Genomic DNA, 17799 nt, shown 5'->3' on the forward strand with positions numbered 1-17799 from the left:
TATTTGAAAAGTGAAAAATAAAGTGTCTAACGTTTGTTGTAACCGCTGCTCATGTTTTGTTTGTGGACTAGGCATGTGCCGGTATCAAATTTTCATGTTGCGATTAATTGCTGAAGCTTTTATCACGGTATGCGGTATTATCACGATATTGAAATAAGTTGCAAAAAAAGTGTTGTCATACTATAAAAGGTTAAATCACTTACTTATAACAAAAGAACCAAACATTTAAATACAATAAAGCAATACACAAAAATGTATAAAGTAAACAAATATTTAAAACAGATTAAAGTGCAAAAGAATTATAAAGAACAATAGGTATGCTGAAATGTACATTTAACTAAGATTAATACATGCTTTAGAAGTATTTTTCATTGTCTGTTTGTTAATGAAGGAACTAATGTTAAATACTGGAGCCTTGTAAAGTGTGTGATTGAACAACAGTCAGAACATATTCAAACAATATCTAGGGCATGTCATTTAGTCCAGATTAAAATATAAAATGCAAGTTTGAAAATGAATAGTCTTAAGTCTTTAAGTATTATGTATTATGTTATGTGATTACTGGGGAAACGGCTGCATTTCTGCTGTTCCGTCAGCGCCCTCTGCTGTCGAAGAATGAATGTGCACTTCAGCGTGTCTCCTCATTCCGCCATGTGCTCGGCTCATGCACGGTCAATTTACATCAGTGCGCGTTCCTCTTTGACGTGTTTTTCATTTTAAACGGTTGATGAGTAAAGGATTCTTAAAATTCCTTCTAAAAATCTGAATAATTCGTAATAAATAATTATTCACGGTATTTTGAAGTGCCCACGATAACAATATTGTGCATGTTCATTATTGCGGTATATCGTATTACCGTTTACCGGCACATGTCTATTGTGGACATGAGGTAGCTATAGTTTTGGTTTATGTTGACAGTGACAAGTGTGAAAGTGCCCGCTCACTTTTGCCCAGGCCCGAACAAAAAAAAATTCTGCCTACGCCACTGCCCCAGTGGCGGCAGAGGAATGGCAGTGTATGTATCCTTAACATTAGCATAAAGTAGATCAATAGTCCCATTTCCCCTAATGGGACAGTCAACATACCGGCAAAAAGCAGAGAGAGAGAGAGAGAGAGAGAGAGAGAGAGAGAGAGAGAGAGAGAGAGAAGGTTAATTACTCACCCTAGTGTCGTTCCAAACCCCTCCATAGACAGCAATATAATTAACACTTTCAAGGCCCAGAAAGGTAGTAAAGACATTGTTAAAATAGTCCATGTGACTCCAGTGGTTCAACCTTAATTTTATGAAAAAAAATATATTCAACAATTTCTTCTAGCCTGTGGCAGACTCTTACGCTGTTGATGCCGTGTTATTTAAAAAGCTGTCTATGGAGGGGTCAGAGAACTCTCGGATCAAAAATATCTTAATTTGTGTTCCGAATATGAACGAAGGTCTTATGGGTTTGAAACGACATGAGGGTGAGTAATTAATGACAGAATTTTCATTTTTGGCCGAAATAACCCTTTAAACGCTAGGATGAGACATTCTTGATGGCGTGGCAGCTGATATGCAGCCTTACTAGGACACAGCCTACAAATTGAGAAGCACCCGCTATATGCCCTGGTTCAAAACATTTACCCCGGTTTCACAGACAAAAGCTAGTCCTAGACTAAAATGCATGTTTGAGGAATTTTACCTGAAAGCAACTTGAACAGGCATATCTTAAAATATATCAGTGCCATTGTTTTGTCTCAAGATGCACACCAGTAATGTTTTTTTTTTTCTAAAGCAGGTTTATAAAAGCTACTTAAATGTCCTAATTAAACTAAGGCCTAATCCTGGCTTAATCTAAGCCCTGTCTGAGAAACCGGGCCATACTGTATGTAGAACAGTGTTTCTCAACCTTTTAAATGCGAAAACCCCCATTTTTCAACACAATATTCAAAAGGCCCTCCATATTGGCTATTTTTCCTCTGCTTCTTCTTCTGCTGTAATTATGACAGCCAGCATTGCTTGTTTTCAAACTTTTTTATTAACAGAAACTGGGAGTGTTGATATAAGTTATTGAAGGGAAATAATATTTCTGTTTACACATTTTAATTAACTTTTAATTTTTCAATAAATATATAAAATTACATAATTTTAAGTCATCCTGTGGCCTCCTTGGAAGTTTTCTAAGGACCTGTTACCTGCTTAGTATATTTATTAAAGGTTTAGTTCACCCAAAACCCGCAAGACCTTCGTTCATCTTCTGAACACAAATTAAGATATTTTTGATGAAATCCGAGATAATAAATAATTTCTTCATGTCTGTGTCAGACTCTAAAGCTTGGAACATACTCTGCAAGAACAAAGAAATTTGTTCGTTTTCTCGAGGTGGCAAGAACAAGAACAAAGTTCGTTCTGGCCTGGACATTACATACTTCACGAGAAGAGCAGGTGCCGAACATCTCCGTTTCTCCGCGTTAACCCCGCCCACTTGAAAATTCTGATCAATCACACAATAGTTCTCGGACACCCACAAGAAAAAAGTTCTGCTCAGACGATGTGTCAAGAACGAGCTGCGAGAACTCCCAAACCAGGGCTCCGAGAACTTTTTTCTCTGTTCTTGCGGAGTATGTTGTGGCCTTTATGCTGTTGACGCAGTGTAAACAGTGTAGCGCTTCCAGAACGCCGGCTTATCATTGGCCGACGCTGTTCACGTGAGGACCGCAACGCATGCGCACGAGTCGTTCTGCCGTAGAACTAGGAAGTGCTGCACTGTTTACACTGCGTATATAGCGTAAGAGTCTGAAACAGGCTAGAAGAAATTGTTGAATAAAGTTGTTATTTTGTTTGTTTATTTTTTATGCACAAAAATTATTTTTGTCGCGTCATAAAATTAAGGTTGAACCGCCGGAGATGATTTTAACAATGTTTGTACTACCTTTCTGGACCTTGAAAGTGTTAATTAAATTGCTGTCTATGGAGGGGTCAGAGAGCTCTCGGATTACATCAAAAATATCTTAATTTGTGTTCCGAAGATGAATGAAGGTCTTATGGGTTTGTAACGACATGAAGGTGAGAAATGAATGACAGAATTTTCATTTTTTGGGTTGAACTAACCCTTTAAGAATTAGAACTAACCGTATTCATTTCTGACCCACACATGCATTCTAGGGGAGAGAAAATACAGTAGCTTTGTGCTCCTGGGAGGAAATATAAATTAATGAAAATATGTGGCCCTTATAATCCATATTTCAGAAGAAATAACATAAAGAGACTCACCAATGTGACTGTTAGATTGAGAACCCGGCCCTTGCTGTCCACAAAGTAGACGCTATCTTCATACCAGGGGTCTATATGGAGGTAGTTGTACATACCAAATGCTCTCACATGGTCCAGGGTGTACTGACTGTCTTTCAGTTTAACCTCAGCCACAGCTGAAGGAAAGAAAGACACGCATAACCAATGCAGCAGCAGCAGACTTGTAGAAGGCATCCCACAACATCTATTATGAGGTCATGTGCCCAAAACAAAGCTTTGGGCTAACTTTAAGATCATAACAAAGATGCACACATCTAGTAGTTCATAAAGAGCAATGCACATGTTGTAGAGCTGCATCTTTATGTGGTTTATAAAGGACTGTTATAATAGCAATACAGTTCACAGTGTAGTAAACAAAAGCCTCCTGGTTTATAAATATGTCACGCTACATTGAATAAACACTTATACAATGAATACATCAGACTATAACAGGTCAAATAAAGCATTTTCTCACCTGCATCCAGTTCAACATTGTAAGTAGGAATAGAGTCCAGTGAAAGCCTGTAACTTTCAAAACTGGGATCCAACAACTCTCTGTTTACCTTCAATGAGCAATTCGGTAAAGCCATATTTCATTAAAATTATATTCCAAAGAATCAGTATTCAGTTCGAGGACATAGGTCTCTAATAAAACAAAAATGTAACGTTGCTAGTAACAGGAAATAAGCTTTAACTGAAATGCACTCGCTAAAACCCGGACTAGTTTTCAGACGGACCGATCGCACGGGATTCTGGGAAATTGAGTCTTTTTGAATTTCGCTTTTATAGCCTCTATAAATAATACATTATAATAAAAAAAAAAACTAATATTTTTGTTTATTTTTTCATTTGTTTACACCTAAAAGAGTTTCTTTTATTTGGCCATTCAAAGAAAAAATGTGTACTGGGGAAAAAAAAGTCAAATTAAATGTGCTATGCAAATAATCAGGCTGTTTTTAGCAATGTATTTTAACTTGTGACTCATGCTGGATTGGATTCACATTTGGTGAAGTAGCCCATTTATTAAGCATAATGTTCTGTTTGTTGATATTTTTCAATGTGCTTTTTACTGGTAGCCTACTCAGGTTCAAAACAGAATACTGTCTGTCTGTGTTAAAAGGGTGATATTTGCATGAACACTGACAATTTGATTAATATTCATCAATTTCAACACTGATATTTAGTGGCTGTGTTAGCTACATAAGGAATTGTAAATGATCTTGAAAGTCATTTGCCAGCACTGCAAACAAGAGAATAATGTTTATTTATCTATAACTTTAGTCATTTTAGTTTAATTTAGTTGGTATAATTTTCCTGGAGATACAAACTTTTGCATGCACCACTATTCAAATTTGGTGCACATACATACTACAATACAACACAGATTAATAGAGATCACTCTTGGATAAAGTCTACTAGCACAATGCGCTGCTGTTAAATTACAAACTAAATTTTGTTCATTCGGACCGTATAATCTTAATAATCATAAGAAGTATGACTTAATCACTGAATAATACAAGACTACTTGCAAATTTTCTTCATTCCATTTTGTTTAGATCATTCAAATGGATTATGTCTAAGGGACATCAGCCACACCGTGACACTCACTCTCACACTCTCTCTCTCTCTCTCTCTGACATAAAATATACCATTACATAGTAAAATACACCATGCATAAAAATATCAGATAACACTTTAATTTAGGGTCCAATTTATATTCAGGTCTGATGGACTGCCAGTAAGACATTTTCTTCCCTCCTTTGTTCAGACAGCCTTTACAAATGTTAATATCAGTAAATGTCATCTGTCACAATTAGGCAGGTGTGAGTTACTGTGGTTATCCGTCTACAGGTTGCCATCAAGTACGTCTCTAAAGACAGGGCCCTAAAGATGCTAAAAGTTGTAAGTTCCAGCGTGAATCTGTTTCTGTTTCATCCATTTCGTTCAGCCCTGGACAGGGCCGGCCCAAGTCCTTATGGGGCCCTAAGCAGAATTGTATTTGGGGTCCCCTCAGTGCCACCAATACGATTGGCTATTGTCAATTCTTGATCATTCGCACACCCAGTACCAATGTTAGTATTTGTAGCTGTGTTGCTTACATCATGTCTGCCTGTCATGTTTTTACCCTTATATAGTTTTTAATTGTGACAGTAGCAAACCCACAAGAGTGGTCAGATGTTAATATTCAAAGCCTTACAGTACTACAGTTCAGACCCTGGATATAACGGATCATTTGTCCCTGCAGGAAGGTCAGGGTCTGATGCCGCTGGAGGTGTCATTGATGACCCGGGTCAATTCGGCTCTCGCCTGCACCAACGTCCTGCAGCTTGTGGAGTGGTTTGAGCTTCGCAGATCCCTGCCAAGATCTGCAGTTTCTGCGAGGAGAACGGCTGTCTGGATAAGAGAGCTTGGCCAAGAAAGTGCTGGTGCAGCTGATCACCCCTCTGAAACACTGTGAGAGCTACGGAGTCCTGTACCGGGACGTCAAGCCAGATAACCTGCTGATTTCCACAGCTTCCCATGACATCAAGCTGCTGGACTTTGGTTGTGGAGCGCTGCTAAAGGACTCAGCCTACACATCCTTTACAGGTTGGTTACAGACGGAAAACTGTGGATGTCTGTGGACTTTTGATGATCAAACAAGAGAATTAGTTTGGACTGGAACTTTTTCAGTGGATGTTTCTGGTCTTCTTGGGTCTATCAGGTACTCTTGAATACGCCCCTCCTGAGTGGTTTGATCAGCACTGCTATCATGCAGGGCCGGCTACTGTTTGGTCAGTGGGGGTGACACTCTACAACATCCTGTGCTTTCCCTTGATAGCCGCACACACAGGATCTCCTTCAAAAGTAGACTGATCTTCCCTAGAGAGCCGTCGACAGACAAGATATAGCAAACATTCAGAGGTAGAAACCCAGGATAAGTGTGTTGGTTTGTGTTCCTGAAGTCTATGTTGTGTGTAACAGAGTGCCGTCAGTTGATTAGCTGGTATAGCAGTGATGCGGCGGCAGATCGCCCCAGTTTAGACGACATTGAGTGCCATCCCTGGTTACAGTGAACAGGTAACTAGTAACATTACACTTATCTGAATCCCAGCATTCATGGCTTGGATTGTATTGTTAGGATAGTGTAGATTTGTGGGGTGAGCAGGAGTGACACTGGAACTGCAGAAAGCTTCCTGATCACCTACAGAAAAAAGAGTGGACCATGAACTACAGTTTACATCCTCTGTCAGCTCTGTGTAGGAGCTGGACACAGTGCCAGACTTAAAAAAAAAAAAAATTGTTTATTGTCCTTTTCTTGTTTTATAACCACACATCAACTAGGCATATAGTAACAAAATGTATTTTTTTAACAAAGAAATAAAAATATAAATAAAATAATAAGTACATAAATAAATACAAATAAAAAATAAATTTGTTTTAGACACTTTACAATGTATTTTACAGTAAGGTCTACATTTCAAGTTGACATGATATTTATGTCTGGCTCATATAGCAGATCAAAGTATTTCCACTTGCTCGTAGCAATATAAGTTAGCCTTTCCACACACAGCACCAGCTCAAACCAGAGCCCCGATGGGCCGAGATTGATATGTAGCCAATTAAAATTTTTTGACAGAGTGTAAACTATTTTGTGTAAACTATCTAAACTTTTTTTTTAAATTAGGACAAGTAAAATAAAAATTAAAACAGTCCAGTAGGTGGAGACAGACACATAGAATGCATCTGTAAACTGAAGACAATAACAGAACAATAACTAACATATTGCACAATGAGGTAGAGGTTGGTGCATGAAAGTCATTGTACTGCAGAGTGTAAACTAGCATAATGAGGTTTATTTATTATTATAACAGGGTAAAGGAACAAGTAACATAAATAAGATTAAGACAGAAAATCAGAAGAAATGAAACCTAGAGCTTAAATTAAGTTAAACCCATCTTACAAACCAAGAGACCCAGGATCAGTGAGTCGTAACTAGGGCTGCATGCAACTACCATAATTATTATTTTGATAATCAATTAATCTGTCAATTATGTTTTATTAATCGGATTGTAAAATACTGTATATACTGTATTTTTTCATTATTTATAAAATAAAGTTATCATCCTACGCAATGCTGTCCTCAAAACAATGTGAAAGTGAAAGTGAAGTGTGGCCAAGTACGGTGACCCATACTTGGAATTTGTGCTCTGCATTTAACCCATCCAAGTGCACACACACACAGTAGTGAACACACACACACCGTGAACACACACCCAGAGCAGTGGGCAGCCATATTGCTGTGGCTCCCGGGGAATAGTTGGGGGTTCGGTGCCTTGCTCAAGGGTCTCACCTCAGTCGTGGTATTGAGGGTGGAGGAGAGCACTGGTAATTCACTCCCCCCACCGACAATTCCTGCCGGACCTGAGACTCGAACCCGCAACCTTTGGGTTACAAGTCTGACTCTCTAACCATTGGGCCCCAACTGTAAATAAAAGCCTGTGAAAACAATTATAGTGAATGTGTCTATAGCCATTGCTAAACATTAAATGCAAAAGGGTTCAAATATAAACATTACATTATCAGAGTTATTCCACAAAAGAGTTCTGTGTGCTGAAAAATTGTGGATGTAGCCCAACTTCCAGAAGAAGAGCCTGCTGATATAAATAGATAATGTGACTGGCAGTTTATTAGCAATACAATTACATTTTAAAATAAAAGGTAGGCCTCCAATTTTATCAAAGATTATTAAAGGAGAAAGCCCATACCACATTTGTATTTATCAACCATCTTTTATGCCAATTTCTTTTAGTGTTTATAGTATTATGAAAAATAAGTACTTTAAGTCCAGCATCTCTTCTGCTATTGTAAATCACTGCTTTTTTAATCCGGAAATAGTGGAAATAGTATTTGTCAAATATTTTACAGTGTCTGCGACTGAAATACCTTCAATTAAATGATTTACAATGATACGTATAGCTACACTGATTACAAGACCCACAGCGATAGTTATCTTCTGGAATGGGTGTTAATGTAGTTTTTGTAGGTGGAGGAGATAAATCTGATCTCCGATTATCTCTTTAATTACAAGTTTAAACACTGTGAGAGGCTTGCATCAAATTGCAAAATATGCCAGTGTTGGTTAATTATCTTTTTGATTTGCTCTGTACGTTTAGTGTATTAGTAAACATAACAGAGAATGTTTTTTTCTTTTTTTCCATTTTTCTTTAATAGATCCAAACGGGACCAATCTTCAATTTTTTGTTCTGCTAAATTAATTTGATTAACCTTATATTCTCTACAATAAAAATATTTTTGTATCAGTAAGATTCTTATTAAAATCCTCCTGTCTACAAAGTATTCTTTTTAGTCTGCACATTTGGCTGTAGGGAAGGCTATCCTTTAGAGGTAAAGGATGGTAAGAGTCTGCTCTCAAAAGCATGTTATGGGCTGTTGGTTTCTTAAAGAGATCTGTATATAAACAGTTATTGTCAAGAATTATCCATAAATCCAAAAAGCTAATTTTATTTGGATCATAGTCTATAGTAAATGTCAAAAAGATCAGAACAGTCATTTAAATATTGGTAAAAAAAATAATTCAATTGTACTAGCATCACCTTTTAAAAGGCAAAAACAATCAAACATGGTTTGAATAAACATATTTTTCTTCAAAGATGGCCATATACAAATTTGCAAAAGAGGGTGCAAATGCCATACCCATAGCTACACCTCGTCTTTGATAATACTGAAGGAGCTTATATATGTATGTGATAGACATCGTATTCCTATAGATAGACGTGATCAGCTGACAGTCAGCTGATACGAGCTTGACTAACGTGACCTGCCAGAACTGATGCTACGCTTGATATGTTGCATGTTGACAGTTGTTATTTTAACCTAGAGTATTTCCCATTAGTGTGAATATTGTGGTTATGCTAAATTGCACTCTTCACATCTGTTGCAGAGATTTAAGGGAATTAGAAGTCAAGCAAAATGGCGAATGCCAGGATGACTATGACAAGTGCCCTGCAGCTTCACCAAAGACAAAAAACAAACAAAGATTTTTACATGAAAGGAAGGACAGAAATTATCCACCTAGCTGGAATGGACATGTTGCTAACATTTTCCTTCCAAACCTAAGAGAATCTCCCTCCATTAGACCTGATTCAAAAATCTCTTCAACAGAGGTGATATCAGATTCAAACACACCTACTACTCTCTACTTTGATTTTGTCTCTGCACTCTGATTTCAGTTTGTCTTCCATAGCAGCTGATCTGAAAAACACCACATTTTAAATCATATTTAATCAAATCAAAAATATTCAAAAAACACACATACAAATGATTGATTGATGACTTGTTTCCTTTTTAAGAATGACTCGCTGAGTACAATGTCCCTGGTGGGTAATAATATAATCAAAAACCTTCACAGCCTCAGCAGTTTTAGTTTATGCTGTCTTATGGGCATCTGGTTTTACAATTTAATTTGTGTACCGATGGTAAATTAAAGGGTTAGTTCACCCAAAAATGAAAATTCTGTCATTAATTACTCACCCTCATGTCGTTGGACACCCGTAAGACCTCCGTTCATATTCGGAACACAAATGAAGATATTTTAGTTGAAAGCTGATGGCTGAGAAAGGCTTCACACAGGCCTCAATTGGCATTCAGTACATTGACACTTCCAAGATCCATGAAAGGCACTTAAAACGTTGTTACAAAGTCTATCTCACCACAGTGGCTCTACAATAATCATACGATGCGACGACAATAGTTTTTGTGCGCAAAAAAAAATCAAAATAACACCTTTATCCAACTTGTTCTCGACTTCCGTGTGTGCCTCCACGACGCATGCGCGAGAATATGACGTAGCGCCGGTATTCGGGAATCGATGAAATACACACTTAAGCCCCATTTTGAGCACTACGCCGAGACCTAAAGCACGATCAATGTAGAATCCAACAGCTTAGACACGCGCGTCTTCCTCTGCTCGTAAACAAATCGCTTCTGGGTCATATGTCCGAACGCCGGATCTGCGTCATATTCTCGGGCATGCGTCGTGGAGGCATACACGGAAGTCTAGAACAAGTTGGATAAAGGTGTTATTTTGATTTTTTTTTGCGCACAAAAACTATTGTCGTCGCATTGTATGATTATTGTAGAGCCACTGTGGTGAGATAGACTTTGTAACGACGTTTTAAGTGCCTTTCATGGATCTTGGAAGTGTCAATGTACTGAATGCCAATGGAGGCCTGTGTGAAGCCTTTCTCAGCATCAGCTTTCAACTAAAATATCTTCATTTGTGTTCCGAATATGAACGGAGGTCTTACGGGTGTCCAACGACATGAGGGTGAGTAATTAATGACAGAATTTTCATTTTTGGGTGAACTAACCCTTTAAGTTATGTATTTTCCCCCCATTTCCTCAACAATTTGGCTTCATTGTAATGAAGTAAATGATCTTTGAAAAACACCATGTTATGGCCATACAATTACTTTGTCTTGAGCTGACCAGCCAACTAGAGCAGTGCTTCTCAAACTTTTCCTGGGGACCACCATACATTTTGGAGGTCTCCCTCATCTGACACACCGGATTTAACTCATCAGCTCATTAGTAGAGACAAGCAGAGATTCCGAAATCGCCCTGGGGGACAGTCATTTGTAGTGGTGTCCGAAATCATAGTGGACGTTATTGAGTGCACTCATTCAATCCCACATTGCACTGCAATAATGAGTGTACAGCCGATGTACACACAACAGCTGTCCGAATTCACTCACTCAGTTTCATTCACTCCTTCAAGTGAACTATATTAGTGGGTACTATAGGGAATAGTGAATGAGTAGCCTAACGTCGTCTTACTCAGTTCTAGTCAGAATATGAGTCTGATACTGTTCCACTGGGCTGTGATTATGGGACGTGTTTCAACCGAACCAGGAAATACCTCAATTGGATAGACCTACAACCAATCAGAGCAACCGAGCGACACATAATTGTCAACAGAATTCAACTGCACGCATGCTGGAATTCAACCCAAGCACTCTTCGGTGACGTGAATGATTACATCACTGTTTATAGCGGCCGCCAGTTGCCGCTGAGAGGCTAAGCAGTGGGATTAACATCTCTGACGTGTTTCGTTTCAAATTAAGATAGTTTAATTAAAGGAACAGACAAGCAGTGTTGCCACAGTTACTTTGAAAAAGTAACTTAGTTACTTTACAGATTACTTGATTTTAAAAGTAACTAAGTTACTTTACAGATTACTTGATTTTAAAAGTAACTAAGTTAGATAACAAGTGACTTTATTAGTTACATTCATCAGTTGCCGACAACACCTCTGCAGCCTCAACATAAAAATGACAAGCGTTTTTGCCAACACTTTATTGGAAAGTGCATTTTTAACAGTAACGTCAACAATGTATCTCATCAAATTGTATCTCCAAAAAAATCTTTTGACTAATTTTATAAAATCTAAACATGTTAATGAAAAGGTACAAATTACTTTGTGTTCTTATTAAATACATTTATGAAAAACAATTTATATTTAATTTTTAATTTATATTTATATATGAATGTAAATAATTATATGGGCCTACACAAATAATATAAAATTACAAGATTTATATTTTATTGTAAACGTAATGTGCAGCTCTGTAAAGGGACAACAAATATATGATCGATACGTGAGAACAATATATTTTTTAATAATCTTTAAGTGCACAAAACTATGAAAATATATGAAACGCTTCAAAACAGAGCGACAAAAAAGCGCTTATGCGCATCCCGGGTGCAGAATGATGCGCTTAAAGCAACATGGAGTCAGAGTGTGCAGTGCAGCGCGAGTGCACATTGAAAAGTTCACGGCATAAAGAGAAGATGAGCGTTGAGTCCACAAATCCTAGTGTACTAGCCTATATCGGTCCAAACATTCACTGATTATTTGTTTCTTCACAGTTTTAAATTCCGGTTATTGTGCGTGTGATGCTAATTAATAGTCCCTGTGTTGTCACCTGGGTAGCGAGCACAACATCTTTCAGAAATCGCTAGATAAACTCCAGGAAGATAAATTATTTTATCAACATATCAAGTATTATAACGGTAATATATCATATTGGAGTGAGCTTTACCGTGCTGCTGACTGGAACCGAACGTGACGCGCAGTTTGAATGCTGAACGGACAATGACACCTACAGCGGAGGAAAGACATTCAGCTATGGAATGGCTTTAGATGACTTTGTAGGCTACTAGCAAATCATAATATACTAATAATGATTGCTGAAGGATAATGTGACAATATATATTTCTGATGATTATTTAATTATCACGACATGCCTAATCTGAGCAAGTGACTGCCTGTCTTGAGTTTTGTCGACAGACGGAGGCGACCGCCTCGTAATTCTCTATGCCGGAAAAACCCTGCTGAGACTAAACAAGAAAGCAAAAATATATATTTTTACTAAGGAAAATGACAAAAATAGTAACTCACAGTGACTTGGATAAGTTACATTAATCTGATTACTGGTTTGGAAATAGTAACGCGTTAGATTACTCGTTACTGGAAAAAGTTGTCAAATTAGAGTAACGCGTTACTGGCATCACTGCAGACAAGTGTCGTGTAATGATAATAAAGCAGAAAACATAAAATAAACAAAATAACAATACAAAACTATATGGTACGAAAACGGTCAACAGAAAGTGAGCGTCCCAGCTACTCACCCCCTCCCTGTCTCCCATTCACAATGAACAGGTAATTAGGGATGGCCGACGCGAAACAGACGTTTCGGGGCTTTGCCGAGATCCCGAAGCGCAGATGTTTCGAAACACTGCTCCGAACTGTGATTCGAAACACCCGTGTCACGTGACTATGGCTAAATTAAGCTTCAAAGTGTTTCATCAGGTGGCGCCTTCCGAAACTGCGTTGATTAAAGGGGGCGGGAACAAGCCACACAGTCACAAATCTGTATAAACCTAATTCACCACAGTTTAAAAGTGAAGTAAATCCATCTTCACCTCGTGGGTTTTTGTGAGAGGAGAGTGATTTTGTGATAGCGGTGATTTTGTGATAGCAGTGAGATTTATAGTGCGCTTTGGTTAGTTAGGCTATATTTAGGCTAGATTTAAATAAGATATAGGCTATTGACTGATAGGTATAGACAGTGACATATAGTTAGGATAGATATAGTGACACATTCATATAGGCTAAGTTAGATAGTGACAGATAGATAGCACAGCATAAGTTAGATATATAGAATTATATAGATATAGATTCATAGGTGATATATAGATAGATATATTAATAGAATATATAAAAATGGAGGCTGCACGCAAGAGATGCCGTACATCTGTGGTGTGGGAGCATTTCCATTTGGAAGCACCAAATAAAGTGAGATGTGTGTATTGTGATAGGCAGCTAGCCTTCTGCAACAATACATCATCCATGTATTTACATCATCCAAAAATATTTGTGCATGCCAGCAACAAATGTCCCTTGTGAGAGGATTTTTTCAAAGGCTGGAGAAATTATATGTAAAAAAAGAAGTCAGCTGAGTCCTTCAACAGCAGAGCAATTCATATTTTTGAATAAAAATGTTTTGTGACAAATGTGACACATTGTGGCTTTATTTATTTTATTAATGTTCATTTTGTATAACAAACAAAATATATATAGTTCTTTACAATGACGAGGCTACAGGTTACAAAACCAAGATCATGTAGTTGTCAGACAGATGTTAAAAACAATTGTTTTTACATGGATCATTGTCAAGGTATTTCAGATCAACACATGGAAATGACCACTAGATGGCGCCGTAGAGACGGGTGTCAGATTGATTCGAAGCTTCGAAACAATATGACACATTTGCTTCAACTGCTTCAGTGCTTCACGAAGCCTCGGTCTGCCCATCACTACAGGTAATATAAGCACCTACACCCCAAGTGAAGTTACCCAAACAGAAAAGAACAATTTCAAAATAAAAGACATTGCACTATTGCTGGCACCTACATTCCAGCCCCTGATTATTACCCCAAAATAGTAATAATCACAATACAATACAATACAATCAAAGTACATATACATCACAAATATTTACCTGCAAGCATGCAAATCATGAATTTTACAAATAAACAGTGTATACAAAAAAATGTGTATGTGTGCAAATGTCCAGTTCTTCAATGTGTGAACAATGTCCTGCAAATCAATCAAAGTCAATAAGTCCATCAAACAGTCTATAGTCAAAGTATCCAGTAAGTCATTTGAGAGCTCTCATAAGTCGGTCAATCGGTCAGTCAGTCAGTCGGTCGGTCAGTCATAGAACAGTTAGAAGTCTTCTGTTTCAAGGAGAAGACAAATCTTAGTAATGGGTCGGGTCAAGCAGGTGCTCTTTGTCTTGATTCTTAATTGACGTGTCAATCCTCTTTTATCCTGTATGATTTCAATGATTTTGCCCATAATCCATGAGCTCCTTGGGGCAGTCTCATCCACTACAAGCACAATATCACCCAATTGAAAATTGCGTTTCTTCACCAGCCACTTCTGACGTTCTTGTAGTTGAAGTAGGTACTCCCCGATCCATCTCTTCCAAAATAAATCCGCCATATATTGGACCTGACGCCACCTTCGTCGTGAATACAGATCGTCCTTATTAAACAGTCCAGATGGTAAAGATGGCTGCGTTTCAGCAGGATGAGATGGTTAGGAGTAAGTGCTTCCAAATCATTAACATCCATAGATGCTCTGGATATAGGACGATTGTTTAGGATGGATTCAACTTCACAAAAGAGTGTGTAGAGACCCTCCTCGTCCAAACTTTGTCCTCTAAGGATAGAATTTAGAATCTTCCTTACTGATCTTATCAGCCTTTCCCAGATTCCGCCAAAGTGCGAACCAGCCAGGGGATTAAAGTTCCACTTAATTCCTTTCTGCAGCAGAACTGAATTGATCTGATTATGATTCCAGTTTTTTATAGCCTCCTGCAGTTCACGTTGGGCACCAACAAAGTTAGTTCCATTGTCTGAACAGATCTCGACTACTTGTCCTCTACGTGCAATAAATCGCCTTAAGGCATGGATGAAAGAGTCCGTATCAAGTGAAGCAGCTATTTCAAGGTGAACAGCTCTCATAGTCAAACATGTGAAGATTACTCCATAACATTTTACAACGCTCCTTCCCCGTTTTACTTCAAAGGGACCAAAGTAGTCTACTCCAACATACATGAATGGTGGTTTGTCAGGTGTAATTCTGTCTTGTGGCAAATCTGCCATCTGCTGATGACCTGTAGCTCCGTGAAGACGTCTACAGACTACACATTTAGACAAAATTCTTCTTATAGCCGTGCTAGCACCAGGGATCCAATATCTCTGTGTTGTGAAACGTTCGTTGGTTACAAGGAGGAAGAAGGCAGGGTCAGCGGGACTGGTACTCGGGTTTTTATTCAACTTCTCTTTATACAACATAAACGTGCGCACACCGCGCTTCCAATAACTCAGGCACAAATAATTTGTAAAGCTTTCTTCATCCAGTCCGTCTCACGACCACGAGTTCCCAGCCAGTGTCTCTCTCTCTGTGGCCCATTCCCATCTGGCTTATATACCGTCTCTCCGCGCCAATCACTGCAATTAGACACAGGTGTTTCTCATTATGCACTTGACCTACTTACTCACCGTCACTCTCCTGACTCTCTCTCTCCGTGCAGACTTTGCTAAACCACGCCCCCTCTGCCACACTCTGCCTCAGTTTAGCCAGCATATAATTCCGTCCACATTGTCCAATGTCATGATGAATTTGCAACAGAATCAAAACTGAAATGCGTAGATCCTTGGCTAGTATTACTGGATGTTTCACTTCCTCAGGCATCATAGCCTTGTCCAAACGTCCACCCATGCACTCTGATGATATCTGAGTGAAGCACAGGGTTCAGTCTATAGAGTTCACTACTCCGTTTTACCAATCCATCTTTCCGAAGACTAGTCAGTTCCTCAGAATACCTTTTCCTTTGGCAAAGACGGATAATCTCCAATTCAGCCCTTTCCAGCTCCACTGAAGACAACAAATTCGAAGGCATATTGGATCTGAATTTTTGCATCTCTTGATTGACAACAATCTCTTGTTGGAACTTGTCTATGTCAGAGTAAGTAGTCATCAACCCTTTTCTTTTCTTGCTGAGATCAATCAGAATGTTTCTGAATCGAAGGATCCAAGCCACGCCCCTTTTCAATCCCATCCATGAAGAGTAGTACTTAAAGTATGGCATAAAATCATACTCTTGATGAACCTGTACCACATTTACCAGAACACTCCCTTTCACTTCTGGGTCACAAGAGGACATCACATCTACATCAGTAGGATCCATGGGCCACAACTCTTGTGGTTGAATAAGAAATGGAGGACCAGAAATCCATATCTGGTTTTTCAAGAATGAATTTACATTCAAACCTCTGGATGCTAGGTCAGCTGGATTGTTGGATGAATTCACATACCTCCATTGTGTGACTTCAGAAACCCTTTGAATTTCAGCAACTCTGTTTGCTACAAAGCATTTGAATCTTGAAGTCTCATTTTGAATGTACTTAATAAGCACTGAGGTGCTATCTGTCCAAAAAACAGAATCCTGACATTGTATGTTCAGCTCCTTTTTCCACAGCATGTCCATGCGACTAGCCAGTGTGGCAGCTGTGAGCTCCAGACGAGGGATAGTGATAGATCTTAAAGGCGTCACTCTAGCTTTACTCATTAGAAGAAAGGAATGGGCAAGTCGTTGATCATTTTGAAGTAGTAAATAGGACACCATGCCATAACCCTTCTCACTGGCGTCTGAAAAGTGATGCAATAGGCAAGGCAAGGCAAGTTTATTTGTATAGCACATTTCATACACAGTGGCAATTCAAAGTGCTTTACACAGAAATGAAATAAAAATATTACAATTATAATAGGAATTTAAAGAAATAAAAAATAAAGAAAATATTGAAAGATAAAAATAAAGAGTATAATTAAAAATAAAAATAAAAACAGGGTTAAATTTAAGCATATAAATTAAAATGCAAGCAGTTCGGACAAAGCACGTACAGTGGCACAGCTCATTCAGTAAATGCACAGCTGAACAGATGTGTTTTGAGTCTGGATTAGAAAGTGGCTACTGTTGGAGCACATCTGATCTGTTCAGGAAGCTGGTTCCAGCTACGGCTGGCATAATAGCTAAAAGCAGACTCTCCTTGCTTTGAGTGAACCCTTGGTATTTCTAATTGACTTGATCCTGATGATCTGAGTGATCTGTTGGGTTTGTATTTAATCAGCATATCTGCAATGTATTGAGGTCCTAGGTCATTGAGTGATTTATATACAAGTAATAGCACTTTAAAATCGATCCTAAATGTAACTGGAAGCCAGTGTAAAGATCTGAGGACTGGTGTGATATGGTCATATTTTCTGGTTCGGCTCAGGATCCTGGCAGCAGCGTTCTGTATGAGCTGCAGCTGTCTAATGGTCTTTTTGGGAAGGCCGGTGAGGAGACCATTACAATAGTCCACCCTACTGGTAATAAAAGCATGAACGAGTTTCTCTA

The 17799-nt window shown here is 38.4% G+C and overlaps 1 protein-coding gene across 1 annotated transcript in view; it reads right to left on the reverse strand.

Moving 5' to 3' along the window:
- Positions 1-3987, reverse strand: part of nudcd1 (NudC domain containing 1) — a 42029-nt gene extending 38042 nt beyond the window's left edge. The window contains exons 1-2 of the mRNA XM_079829015.1: positions 3741-3987; positions 3248-3402 (exon numbers count right to left, since the gene is read on the reverse strand). Coding sequence (XP_079685141.1) covers positions 3248-3402; positions 3741-3855 — 270 coding nt within the window. The 5' untranslated portion in view covers positions 3856-3987. The remainder of the gene's footprint in view (positions 1-3247; positions 3403-3740) is intronic.
- Between the last annotated feature and the right edge of the window lie 13812 nt (positions 3988-17799).

The sequence above is a fragment of the Gobio gobio genome (assembly GCF_949357685.1).
Source record: "Gobio gobio genome assembly, chromosome: 11".
Lineage (NCBI taxonomy): Eukaryota > Metazoa > Chordata > Actinopteri > Cypriniformes > Gobionidae > Gobio > Gobio gobio.